This window comes from Heteronotia binoei, chromosome 10 (genome assembly GCF_032191835.1).
Source record: "Heteronotia binoei isolate CCM8104 ecotype False Entrance Well chromosome 10, APGP_CSIRO_Hbin_v1, whole genome shotgun sequence".
In the NCBI taxonomy this organism is placed as follows: Eukaryota; Metazoa; Chordata; class Lepidosauria; order Squamata; family Gekkonidae; genus Heteronotia; species Heteronotia binoei.
This window is the reverse complement of record NC_083232.1, coordinates 54,458,527-54,472,077: the sequence shown is the minus strand read 5'-3', so window position 1 is coordinate 54,472,077 and position 13,551 is coordinate 54,458,527. Positions and strand designations below refer to the sequence as shown.

The 13,551-nt window shown below is 43.5% G+C and overlaps 1 protein-coding gene across 1 annotated transcript; it reads right to left on the bottom strand.

Annotated features, from left to right (window-relative positions):
• Positions 1-578: 578 nt before the first annotated feature.
• Positions 579-10,499, bottom strand: MALSU1 (mitochondrial assembly of ribosomal large subunit 1). The gene is made up of 4 exons (XM_060248659.1): positions 10,131-10,499; positions 8,185-8,363; positions 2,298-2,379; positions 579-973 (listed from the first exon to the last, which is right to left on the bottom strand). Exons 1-4 carry the CDS (start codon positions 10,402-10,404, stop codon positions 816-818), a joined length of 693 nt encoding a protein of 230 aa, XP_060104642.1. The 5' UTR covers positions 10,405-10,499; the 3' UTR covers positions 579-815.
• Positions 10,500-13,551: the final 3,052 nt, after the last annotated feature.

Below are 13,551 nucleotides of genomic sequence, written 5' to 3'. Positions count from 1 at the left end.
CAACACCACACTTTCATAAAATATCTGAGACTATGTGATTCCTCTGCAGATACTTTGTTCTTTATTGTTTACAGAATGAAATAAAGCACTGGTGGTGAGGTTCACAGAAGGCTGGCTGTGCCGAAGCTATTTACTAAAAATTAGTCCCTATCTGGCCTAAATTAATGAGCAAGAGGACAACAGGGAAATTTAAGAATGGAAATTAAGGGGTTATACTTTTTCAGAAGAGGTTTGAGATCAGACCAGAAGCAAGTCCCTGATGCAATTTCAAAGAATACTGTTCAAAGGTACAGATTCAGATGGGCAGCTGGATTGGTCTGAACAAAGTCTGAATCCAGTGACACCTCTAAAACTAACAAGGTTTCATTCTGGGTATATGTTTTCTGAATGTGTGTGCACACAAGCCAGAATTTGCAATCAGAGGGGAGAGCAAGAGGTTCATGAATGTAGTTAATTTTATAACCATTTCAAAATGGCTACATTTCTCCCACTTCTTGCCATAATACTGGTATCTTACAGCAACTGACTTTTCCATCACTGAGTGCCTGTAGGTGTTTAAAAAACAAGATCTCAGGAAAGAAGGAAAATGTACAAATTTAATGACAATCTCTACAAAGTTATGCAGTGTGATTCACAGGTTCTTCTCACTTTTGCCAAGTGTCCATTTATAAGTTGTTTTTCCATCACGAAGCTGCTGGCAAGCTCTCACTGAAGGTTACAGAGCTTCCTTCCCCTTCACTCTTCCCAAGAATGGCCATTGCATTCAAACAGCTCTGTTTGTTCAAAGTTGTTCTTGTTTGCACCAAAGAGACTATTCATTGCTCTTCAGAAGGCATTCCAAATATGAAGTCATCAGGTAAGGATTCTGGAACCATCTGTGCTAACTGATCATCATAAGCTCGAAGAGTCCATAACCTTTCTAGCTCGTAAATTTCACGTATCTCTGGCAACATAAAATGGATCACAATATTGCCTGTGAAAGGGAAGAGACAGTCAAAATATGTAAAGGGTAGAGTCAGTCTGTCCTGTGGCTGGGTAAAAATTTGCACCTAACATGGTCTCAATATACATATCACACAGTCTTGACTTTGAAAATTTTTAATTGTACGCTCCATCATACTGCATCCAGTCAGCTGCCAGTGGAAAGTGATGGTGGATATAGATGGGGAGGGACGGTGGCTCAGTGGTAGAGCATCTGCTTGGTAAGCAGAAGGTCCCAGGTTCAATCCCCGGCATCTCCAACTAAAAAGGGTCCAGGCAAGTAGGTGTGAAAAACCTCAGCTTGAAACTCTGGAGAGCCACTGCCAGTCTGAGTAGACAATACTGACTTTGATGGACCGAAGGTCTGATTCAGTAGAAGGCAGCTTCATATGTTCATATTCCCACCCACCCATTGTCCAGTAATCCATTTTGACGCTCAGAAAGATGCTTGGAGTTACGGAACCTGCACAGACAAGAACTCCAGGTCGGGGAGGTTTCAGTGAAAAGAGGAAAACAGGCAAGGAAGCAACAGGGCATCAAAGGGGACTGCTGGGGGGAAAGAACACAGGGAATATATGCAGATACTATTGCAGACTGGTTTCAGTTTTTGTTGAAATGGTTACACTTCAGCCTAAAGTGACAATTCTGGTGGTATACTAGAGAATTTACTGTTTATATTTAATTTTGTGATCAACAGTGATTGGCTACTTACATAAAAATTCATGTAAAAGACACCCATCATCAGAACTTGAAGGGGGGGTATCCATCTAACCGCCTGCTTCTACCATCTACCATCTTACACTCAGCTAACTAAAAAGCATGATTCAAACGCATACAGCATTAGAATTTAAGTACTAGCTGAAACACACTTTTGAGTGGCTGTGACTCGGGAGCAGTGCATCTGCTTGGCACACAGAAGGACCCAGGTTCAATCTCCAGCTAAAAGGATAAGGTAGTAGGGTGATGAAAAAAACAAGACCACTACCTGAGACTACTTCAGACACTGGAGAGACACTACCAGTCTAACTAGGCAATGTTGACCTTGATGGACCAATGGTCTCATTCAATATAAAGCAGCTTCTGGTGTTCACGTGCCCAGTAACAGAAATAAAAGTCATTTTGTATGTTGTGCAAGCCTGTATCAACACCAGCACAGATGCTCAGGTGCAAGAAGACATTTTTTTCTGTTGGTATGTATTCTCACAATAAGTCACCCAACAAGGCTACATCTAATGCATTATGTTCTATTAAGTTCTGGCTTTACTCTTGAATCTTGCTTCACATCCACAACTTAAAGTACTGAATTTAGTATTTACCGAAATCTATACACAACCAGTTATCGGTCTCTCTTCCTTCAATGCGAACATGAGGTTCCAAATCAGTCTTCAGATGTTTATACTGAAGGGGAAAAAAAACTAGGCTGAGGAAACATGCTTTGAATGTTATAAACGAAAATGCAGGAAATTAAAATGTCTAGAATTAAGTTTTCTGAGTGATTTATTTATTTATTTGGTGAATTTATATTTCACCCTTTCCCAAACAGGCTCAGGGCGGATTACAACCAGGTAAAACCAGTCAAATACAATAAAACCAATAAAATACAATTAAAAACAAAGCACCACAGTACTACATAACGGGTGGGCTGATAGTGCAGGTTAGAATATAATCAACGGCCCAGATATAATTCAGACGACAGATCAACGTGGGGGAGGATAACGGATGGTATAGGCAATAAGGAAAAGGACGCCTGCATTACACTTTTTATTGATCTCTGCATAAACTAGTGTGTTCCTGCTCTGAATTAACAAATATCTCATTCTCAAAGGTATTTCACCTTGTATGGTTCCAGAGCAGGGGTGGCCAAACTTGCTTAACATAACAGCCACATAGAATAAATGTCAAGATATTTGAGAGCCAGAAGACATGAAAGTCAGATGTGGGTGGGAGGGAAGGAAGGGAAGCAACTTTAAATGCATTCTTCAAGGTGCCAGCTAGCTTGGCTTAAGAGACAAATGCCTTTCCAGGCCAGCCAATGGGGCAGCAGGGGCTTCAAAAGCCACACAATATGTCTGAAAGAGCCACAGTTTGGCCACCCCTATTCTAGAGTGTTGGCAGCTTCACCCACAGTTACTGATGTTCCTACTTACTGTACAAAATACCACCTACTTTAAGTGTTCAGTGATAGCAGAAACATCCAGATAAGAAATAGACCGGGAAACTCAACAGAAGGTCTCTGAAGAACTGTAGGACTTTTTAATTCTGTCAGTCTATCACAGAGGAATTGAATGCTTGTTCAATATTCTACTACTGAGAAGTCATAACTGTCCTGCATGTAACTTTCAGCAATCTGGCATATGCAAAACTCAAGGAAGAGGTGAGACTGTAAGGCCCTTCATCAGCCAACCTGGGACATGCACACACATTCTCAATACAACTGGACTCAAACCTCACGCAACAATACAAAAAAGAACTAAAGATTATAAAGGAATTACCACTGCACATTCAGGAACAAATCCTTTCGGACACACTATGGGAACCTTGACCAGACACCTTTTATTTTCTACCCCAAAAATACACAAACCTGGCAACTTAGGACGCCCCACTGTCTCGGGCATAAGCACTATCACCAAGGGAGTATCTAGATATATGGACTCTGCTCTAAGGCCCTATGCCACTAGTGTTCCTAGTTATGTTCATGATACCTAGGATTTCCCGAGGAAAATAAAATCTTTGAACAACCTTCCAGAGAATACCACCGTGGATGGGGAAATCTCTGTATACCAATATCCCAAACCAAGATGGATTACAAACCATAAGGAATATAATTTCTGACAAATACAGCTGACCTTGCCACCACACTGTGCCATTTTGTTCTCACCCATAACCACTTCATTTCTGACAACAAACTTCCTCCTGATCAATGGTACAGCCATGGGCACCCACATGGCCCCATAATATGCTAACATCTTTATGACTTCTTAAACTCCCACCCACTCATGCCTCTCTTATAACTGCATTATTTTGCAGACATTTTTATCGTCTGGACATATAGTAAAGAAGCCATGGACACACTGCACCAGGCATTCAATGACCATCAAACCCACTACCATCAAACTGACAACCAATTTATGCAAGAAATATATTTTCTGGGCACTGCTGTAGAAATACAAAATGGACACATAGATACCACCTTATACTGGACACCTACTGACCAACAAACATACCAACATGCTTCCAGCTAGCATCCTAAACATACAGAACGATCCACAGTATACAGCCAGGCTCTACACTTATAGTCGCATTTGCTCCAATCCTACAGTCAGAGATTCTCATCTGAGGTTCTATAACAAACCTTTTTGAAACTAAAGTATCCACCTGATGGTCAGGAAACAGATTAACAAAGCCAGAATGGTACCCAGAGAAAACCTGTTACAAGACAGGCCCAAAAAAGACAATAACAGAACACCACTAGTGGTCACATACAACTTTCAACTTAAAATAGTTCAACGCATCATCAATGGCTTACCTCTGTTAGACAATGACAGCTCTCTTTCACAAGTACTGGGGGGTAAACCTTTTCCTGCACACAGACAACACCTGAATCGCAAACAACTTCTCACCAACATTAATGCAATATCTCTTTTGAACACAGAAGCTGGTACCAGAGCTTGCAATAAAACCCAAATGCCAACTTTGCTGCCAAATACACCCAGACAATACAATCACTGGACCTAACAGCATTTACTACACCATCTCAGGCTCATTCACTTGCTCATCTTCAGACATTGTATATGCCATTAAATGCCAACAATACTCTCCAGTTCTCTACATAGGACAAACAGGACAAACCCTATGCCAAAGGATAAATGGACACAAATCCGACATCAGGGACCACAAAAGTGAGTAACCTGTAGAACACTTTAAACTTCTATGACATTCAATGGCTGTTTTATTGCAAACGAACTTCAATAACAGAATGGAAAGAGAAATTGCTGAATTACAAGTCATTACAAAACCTGGAACAAACACCTCCACGAGACTCAACAGGGATACTGGTTTCTTATCTCATTACATATGTTATATTCATTCAATCCTTACATCTGTATTCTCACCAAGAAGGCCTATACAATCTCTTTATTTTGGTGAATTTCTTATCTGGAATAGTAACTTAGAACAGTGATTGTAATGTAATGCAATGAATTAGAATGGTATATTGGAATGCATTCCTGATCTGGTAACAGAGGAGACATAATACACACAGCACAGGTTGAATGTGTGCTGTCCAAGGGGTCCCCGTGAGGACACGCATGATCACTTTCTGGATCAGTTGAAGCTTCCAGGTTAGGTGCAAGGGTAGGCCCACATAGAGCGAATTACTATAGTCTAGCTTAGAGGTGAGCGTTACATGGATTACCATGGCTAGATTGGTGCAAGACAGATAGGCCAGTTGCCTAACCTGGCACAGTTGGATAAATGCCAGCCTGGCAACCTTCGCAACCTGGACCTCCACAGATAAGGTGGCATCCAAGGTCATATCCAGACTCTTGATGGTCGATGTTGGTGATAGGAGCAACACCATCAAGAGTCCGAAGCTGGCAACCCAACCATGCTCCCCCCTAACCAGCCACAGAACCTCTGTCTTACCTGGATTCAATTTCAGTTGACTTTGTTTCAACCACCCAACCATGGCTAAATTCACAGGAATGGCACCAACAGAAATAGCTAGGTGTCATCAGTGTAATGATGACATCCCAGTCCAAAACTCCATGCTAGCTGGTTGAGGAGGCACATGTAGATGTTAAATAACATAAGGAAGAAGAGCACTCCTTGGGGAACCCTGCACTGACTCTCCCAGTGCCACTCTCTGTCCCCAACCATGAAGGAATGCGGTGAGCCACTGCAGGGCTACCCCACAGATTCCACCACTGGCAAGGTAGTGAGTCAGAAGGTCATAATTGACTGTGTCAAACTGCTGTAAGGTTGAATAATATCAGCATCACCCACCCACCTTGATCCAACTGAGGGCAACCAGCACCATCTCTGCCCCATGACCAGGGCGGAAGCTGGACCAGAATGGATCCTACACCTATGTGTCATCCAGAAATTTCTGGAGTTCTGCCACTGCTATCTCAACCACCTTACCCAGAAATGAAAGATTTGAGTCTAGGCGGTGATTGGTCAGATCAATAGGATCTAAGTTTGGTCTTTTCCAGGGCTTTTTTTTGTAGCAGGAACTCCTTTACGTATTAGTCCACACACCCCTGATGTAGCCAATCTGCCAAGAGCTTACAGGGCTTTTAGTACAGGGCCTACTGTAAGCTCTTAAAAGATTGGCTGCATCAGGGTGTGTGGCCTAATATGCAAAGGAGTTCCTGATACAAAAAAAGCCCTGGTCTTTTCAAAAGTGGAACCACCACTACCTCCTTCAGCCTCTGGAAAGGTCCTGGAATCTAGGGATAGTATCCTCAAGGGGACCTCATAACCCTTTGCTGCTGGCTTTCACCAGCCACAAGGGGCACAGGTCTAAGAAGCAAGTGGTTGGCCTAACAGCACCCAGAATCCTGTCATTAGCTTGGGAGATCCATTTGAAGGTGTCAAAACCAAACCGAGAGAAGGCCAAGGGGCCTCCAGTTCATGTACTATGCCAGTGTTGTTAGGGAGGCCAAAGCAGAGCGACAGGACTTTATCTACAAAAAAAACCCTTTTAATGCCTCACAGCTTAAAGTCAAATTCCTATTATTTTGGGTCCTCCTACAGAGGAACATAAGGGACCAAGTTATCGTAAATAACTGAGCTGGGTGAGAGCTTGCAGATGCAATGGAGGCTGCATAAAACAGCAGCCTTCACCACCATCTCATAGGATTTCATAAGTGTCCTATAAGATGCTCTTGTGGCTTCATTGCAGACTCATCACCAAATTCACTCCAGTCATCTGGGTTTCTGCTTCATCTCCGTAAGTTCCATAATATGTCAGAGAATGTTTTCTGCCGGGGATGGAAGGGCTGGGGTGGAATTTTGTCGATGGCTTCAGAGTCAGAGATTCCTGTCCTCTATCAGCTCATCTGACAAAGCACTGGAGGGCATCAGGTCCCACAGAACATTCTGGATTCAATTAGATTCATTAGGCTCTGCAGGCAAGCATAAATCTGCTCACTGCCTAGACAGGGAGGTAGGGACACCCAGCTAAACCTTCAGAGCACAATGACACAAGCATTGACTGGCTATGTACATGGGAGGCATGCAATATGAAGGGCTGTATATAATACTCAAGGCATATGGTTACATAAGTGCCAGTACTGTTGGGTCCCCCCTCCAGTTCTGCCCATGCCATTGGTCCTAAATGTGAGAAGGGGCACAGTTCCCATAAAACAAGAAGTCCTGTAAATTTGGAAAGGGGAGGAGCCATAATTCACAGCTATAGTGCTTTATGGCACAGCAACAGTCAAAGGGAGGTGGGAAGACCTGCTTCTCTCTCATCTTTGAACACTTTAGTTCATGAAATATATCTTTGGGTAAACTATTTCTTAAGCCCCACCCCACCTCTGTTTTCCAAACACTCACTTTCTATAGTGGCATACCCTTCTCTTGGGATTCCATTTCTCCCAGCCATCCCTCTATGAAAACCACTTCATTTATTGATCCCTTCAAGAACACTTTATAAAACTCGTCTTCTTTTTCATGCTTTCAAAACTGATTTTCCTACTTTCAGCTCAGTGCTTAGCCTGTTTTCAATTTCACTGTTTACAGTGCAGTTATTGACTCTCTCCATTTTACAACAGTCTTCCCTCTCCTTGGAATGATTCCTACTTCCCACGAGGACTTATAATTTACAATTACACAGGCCACAGAAATATGAGTCTGTGTAATGCTTCTCCATGAATTCTTTTAAAGTCAATAAATATTTATACAATCACAAGTGCAGCTATGCCAATTTAAGCTACAGCTTTAGCCAGATGCACAGTGAGAAGTCAATTTATTCAATTTAACTCATTTGTGAGTCAGAAGCCCAGCCAATTATGGTACAGTCAGGTTTTGTTATCTGGAAGATACAATATTTTTCTTCAAAGTATGTATTCTTTGCCCATCTCCTTATTAAGGTTGCCTGTCTCCTTATTAAGAATACAAAATGGGCTTTAATCATTTCAGAATGCTTTCTTTTTTAAACTTCTCTCAAATCTGAACAAATGAAAATATGTGACATACCATTTTTATCATATAGTGAGCCATGGCATGCAAATGCCTTGTAGAAGATCCACTGACAATTACAAAATAATCACAGTATCTCATTTCTGGAGGCAGCTGAATAACACAGATATCTTTGGCATTTTCTTGTCTTAGCAACGAAACCATATGGTCAATGTTGAATGTTGGAAATGCATAATCTGAAAGGATAAAACTATCAATGTAATCAGTGAAAAACAGACATATATTGGTAGGCATAGAATGATTCATTTTTCTAACACTAAAAGATAATTTCCCTCATCTTTGAATAAGCACTACTCTCTACAGAAGGGGTCCCCCAACATGGTACCATTGGGTACCCTGGTGCCTACTAACACCTTTCTTGGCACCTTCAGAAGATGGGGAAGCTGTGGCCACCATGCAGTGGTGGCAAAACTCCAATGGCGCTCCACGGTCAAAAGGTTGGGGGGCCCTGCTCTACAGGTATATATGAAAGTTTCACTGCATTGGTCAATATATTAAATGCCAGCTCTCTGCAAACTATGGCTTGCAAACTGGACTGGAGAAAACAAATACTTCTAACTTAAAGAGGGTGTCAAGATGCATGATATGTCATCATTTGACATCATACAGGTCAGGCCTTCAACCAAGCCTGACTGAAATAAGATCCTAAGTATGACAGAAAAACCAGCCAAGCACATGAGTCCGAGGGCAATCCTCAATGTAATCGGGGTTGTTGCCAGAAGCGAGGGAGGGGCCAGTAACTCCAAGAGCAGCATGAGGTGGATGGACTTCACTACTGAAAGCTGTGGAAAAAACTAGCTAAGCACATTAACAGAGAGTCATAACATTAACAATACATCATAAAAATTACATTTACACCACAATGAAATATTTCATGTCACCTATAGAAGCACTTAAGCTCGTATTGAAATCAACCAGACAGTTGTGGCAGAGGCAGTGCATACCTGCAGTCAAACCCTTGGCACTATGTTTAAGTAAAGCTCTCAAGGCAAACTCTAGCCCCATAGCTAGAAAGCGTATTACAGCATAACAATTTTGACTTCTTGTAAAACATTTTAAAATTACTGTTGTGCTCAGAGTCAACCAGTCAAACTCTACAACCTTCCCAAGCCCAACAGACCAATCTGAGCATTCCACCCACCATTCATACCACCAGCCGGCTGGTTTCCTTCCTGAAGTTTTGCTGCAGGGCCAATACAGCAGCCAATTCTCTGCCTTATCTCTCCAAGCCCAGTAAATATTGTGCACGGAATCACGGAAAGGCTCCCCGCAACATCAGATCTCCGGAGCTTTGCCTGCTCCCATCATAGGATCACAACTGCCAGGTTTCCTCAGCGCGGTTTGTCCCGCTCCCCTGCCCTAGGTGTGTGCGTGATTCAGCCTTTCCGTGCCGCTTCCTCTCTAGCCAATGATTTGTTTTAAAGGCCACTTCACTATTTTTAAGAGGATGAAGGCAGGCTGTCCCGCAAGTCTTTGGCTCTGTCCTCGGTCTTCGGGGAGGGAGAACAGCAGACCGTTCCCAAATCACAAGGCAGAAACCAAGTAGGGCCTCCCCGCTTCGTTATTTTGTTCCCTGCTAGGCCTTCTGGCCTGTTAACAGCCGCGATCCAAGCAAAGCGAAACGTTCCCGAGCACCGCCAGGCCATAAAGTTTCACCCTTCGGACCGTCATTCCAGTCTGCAGCAGACAACTAATGCAGGAGTCCAGCAGCAGCTGCTTCAAGATGGACAAGATTTATTCCAACAGAAGCTTTCAGGAGTCAAGAGCTCACTTCGGCAGATGCATCGCAGTTCCGACTCAAGTCTCAAGAAAGCTTACACTTGACTTTTAAAAAAACTGCTTCTATTGCCCCTGGACTCCTGTTTCACTGTGCTGGATGCGCTAACGAAAGGCAAAATCAAGGCAGCCAGCTGACCACCCTCTCTGGTTTGGGGGCTTCTTACCGTAAGAGTCCCCACCGGTATCCGGACAAGTGTGCAGTCCCTCCCCGACCGCCTCCCCTTCCTGGTCGGACTCGGCTCCCGCAGCCTTCTCTGCACCTCGCAGCTCAAAGCTCCTCACGCCACTGGTATTTCGCCGCGCCATGGAGGTCACCTGGGAGATGAGAGACGGAGCCACCGCATTCCACACGCGAAGGCGCCTTCTCCCGGCAGCCGCGCTAGCACTTGCTGCCGGCACCCCCAACAGCGCCCGCAAGCAGCGGATCCCCCGCCACATGGCGCTCGGTTGCTCGCCCTGTAGAACCTGAGCTCTTCCAACGTTCCAAACAGGAACCTCTAGCGGACACACTTCCTCCCCACTGATTGGCTGCTGTAAAAACAATCGCCTTTCGTGGTTGGCGGCATGCCGCACGTGGGGAAGGACGCAGGCGCACTCTGCAACTTAGACGGCCCGCCTTGTTTCTGCTTATCACTGATTTTAGATAGATCCAAGTTGGTGGTCGTGTTGGTCTGAAGCAATAAAACAAAGCAGTAGACAAGTACACCTTTAAGACCAAGTAACTTTTATTCAGAATGTAAGCTTTCGTATGCTCTAAGCAGACTTCATCAGACAAAATAGAAATGGCAAGCAGCAGTTCTTAATATAAGTGGACAGTGAGTTCTGCATACTAATATTCTACATACCAACTCACTGCCCACTTATATTAAGAACTGCTGCTTGCCATCCTTATTTTGTCTGATGAAGTCTGCTTAGAGCATACGAAAGCTTACATTCTGAATAAAACTTAGTTGGTCTTAAAGGTGCACTTGTCTACTACTTTGTTCCACTGATTTTAGAGTTTGGCATGTCTTGCTGGTGCTTTATTGTATGTAGGAAACTTTCAATGCGCGCTGCTATGCATTGTTGAAAGTTTCATTTATTAAAAAATATATATTCTAAGATCATGCGCCTGCATCCCACACAGAGTGCGGTTTACTGAAGTCCTTCAACATTTAGGCTGAGGTGGCCATATGCATGTAGCAGACACAGAACTCATGCTCCTTCATGTGCAGGAAAATGAACAGCTGGGCTGTTATTGGTGTTTGTTGGACTTGTAAGCTGCGCAACTTGAAATAGTGGTTAGACTGCCAGACTGAGGTCTGGGTGGAAAATCCACACGATATCTTTCGGAAGCTTGGTGGGTGACCTTAGTCACACTGCCTAATCTACTTACAGGCAGGGCTTCTTTTGTAGAAAAAGCCCAGCAGGATCTCATTTGCATGTTAGACCACACCCCCTGACACCAAGCCAGTCAGAACTGCGTTCCTGCTCAAAAAAAGCCCTGCCTATAGGGCTGTTGTGAGAAGATAATGGAGGAGAGAACTATGTAAGCTACTTCGGGTAGCCATTGGGAAGAAAGGTGGGATATAAAGGAAGTAAATAAATAAACCTTAAGCACATTAAAAGCCTTGTTTTCAATGGGACAGAGGTAGTAGCCAGTCAATGTGGTGCAGTGGTTGGGGGGTGGATAGGGAAGGAGAGGTTTGTTTTATCTGGGGGGAGGCATGGCTCATGCTGCAAGCAAACCTAACATATTTCACAAATGTTTTGTTTCATTTACATAATTTCAGAAATAAAAGGGAGGGAGGGTGGGTGGGTGGGTGCCTGCGTGCACACACGTGTTAGGCTTGCATCAGCTCCTGAGAAATGTTGCTTGGGTTCTGTTGGTAGCCCAGGCTCAGATTGCTGCTCAGCCTTCAAATGCATTATGTGCCCATGAGCCTGTCACTATGGCTGGATGTGGCCACACTGATGTTTTTCTCCAGCTTGGCTTTCAAAGTGCAGCATTTTGGGGTTGGCATTGGAGCACCCACATTGCACGTCTTTTCCTGTTGTTGAAACATTCTCTCTTACACCTGGTTTGAAATCTTCAGAAAGAATGTAGTCCAAACGCAATAGCAAGCCATCTGAAGAGGAAGGTGCACATTTTCAAAGGTCCTGCCCAAGTTTTTCTTCTGTTACCCCTTCATGGTTATAATTTTCCTTGCTATGCCAACAAAGGGCTTTTAAAATACATCAGTGTTTGCCATTTTATTACAATGATCTGGTGCCATGATTTCTTAGTTCCTCTGTATTCCCAGTTTTTATTTTTTTTTTTTAAGTCTCTTTTCATTGTGACGTGAAAAGGACAACACTTTTTCAAAAAAGGCAAAAAAACCCTGGGAATACAGAGGAAGTAGTAGATTGTATAAATAGATCGTAACAATATTGTACTAAGCATGATAATAATCACTGATTTCTTCAGAAGTGCTCAAAAAACCCTGCTAGTAGCATGGCAGAGGAAGAATGTAAGGCAAATGGCAGCTGGCAGAAGATAGGTTACACAATTTCTTTGGATGCCCATTGCTGCTGGTGATGCCAGGGCAACAGAATCTTCACTGTGTGGCTGCACCCTCTCTTAGCCTAATCTTGGATTTAAAAAATGTTTAACTCTGAATGAACCAATTGTGCTGCAGAGAGAACCCCCCTCCCCCCCCACTGGAGCCAGCCACTCAGTCCTGGGCCTCACCTCACTCTGAGGGATGGAATAGGACTGCTCAAACCAGACTCACCCTGCCCAGCCATCTTGGCCAGATATCTCCTGCTCTGGGCTGGCCAGGTCAGTGTTCCCTCTCTCCTTTGGGTGGGGCAGTGGCAGTGCCAGGGTAGAGTCCTTTTCCAGGGTAATTTCTCCCCCTGCCTCTCTGAATATGTTGGCTACACCAGTCCCAATACTGATGGTCCAAACCAAGCAGCAGGTATGACACAGAGAAAGCAATAGTGCAATATTAGCAACAGTAGCTATGAAAGCAGATAGCAAGTCTCTTTCTGTACCAATTTCCCATATAATGGTTTGATGCTATCATAGGAAATGTGTGTGTACATATACACATATAAATAACCTTAATATGATAGTTAAACTTTAGTTCCATGGTTGAGATTTGCTTGTCTGCTGTCCTCCTAGACTGTGATTTATGCATTTCAGAAGTGCTGAAATGGTGATAGTTTCATGATGTTGCACAAGAACGGCTGAGGAAAAGAAAACCACCCATGAACAAAGACAAATGTTCCACAATTTCTGCATTAACATTCGTTTTGATTGCTCTGTACATGCAGATTTTTAAATGTGTCCCCACATGCTATGAAATAATGATTGGCTAACCGTGTCATCCCTAAGCAGTTACACCTTTCTATGTCCACTGAAGTCACTGGCCTTAGAACAGTTCTGTTTAGGATGACATTGTGAATCTCCTAGTAGATATGCATCATACAGAGCAAACCCAAAACCATGCACACTTGTCCATGACTCCATGCATTAGTTATCGCTGTGACTGGTAAAGATGTCCAGGTGGGAAGTGGAGGCAGGGATTAATGTAGTTTGTTGGTATTGAGAAAGATATGTAA

Bases quoted from the DNA above. Each gene is read 5' to 3' on its own strand.
- MALSU1 (XM_060248659.1), bottom strand. From the start codon at position 10,404: ATGTGGCGGGGGATCCGCTGCTTGCGGGCGCTGTTGGGGGTGCCGGCA. The intron at 8,364-10,130 runs GTAAGAAGCCCC...TTATCCTTTCAG, and splicing joins TACCGGTGGGGACTCTTACG to ATTATGCATTTCCAACATTC. The intron at 2,380-8,184 runs GTATGTCACATA...TTTCCCCTTCAG, and splicing joins CTCACTATATGATAAAAATG to TATAAACATCTGAAGACTGA.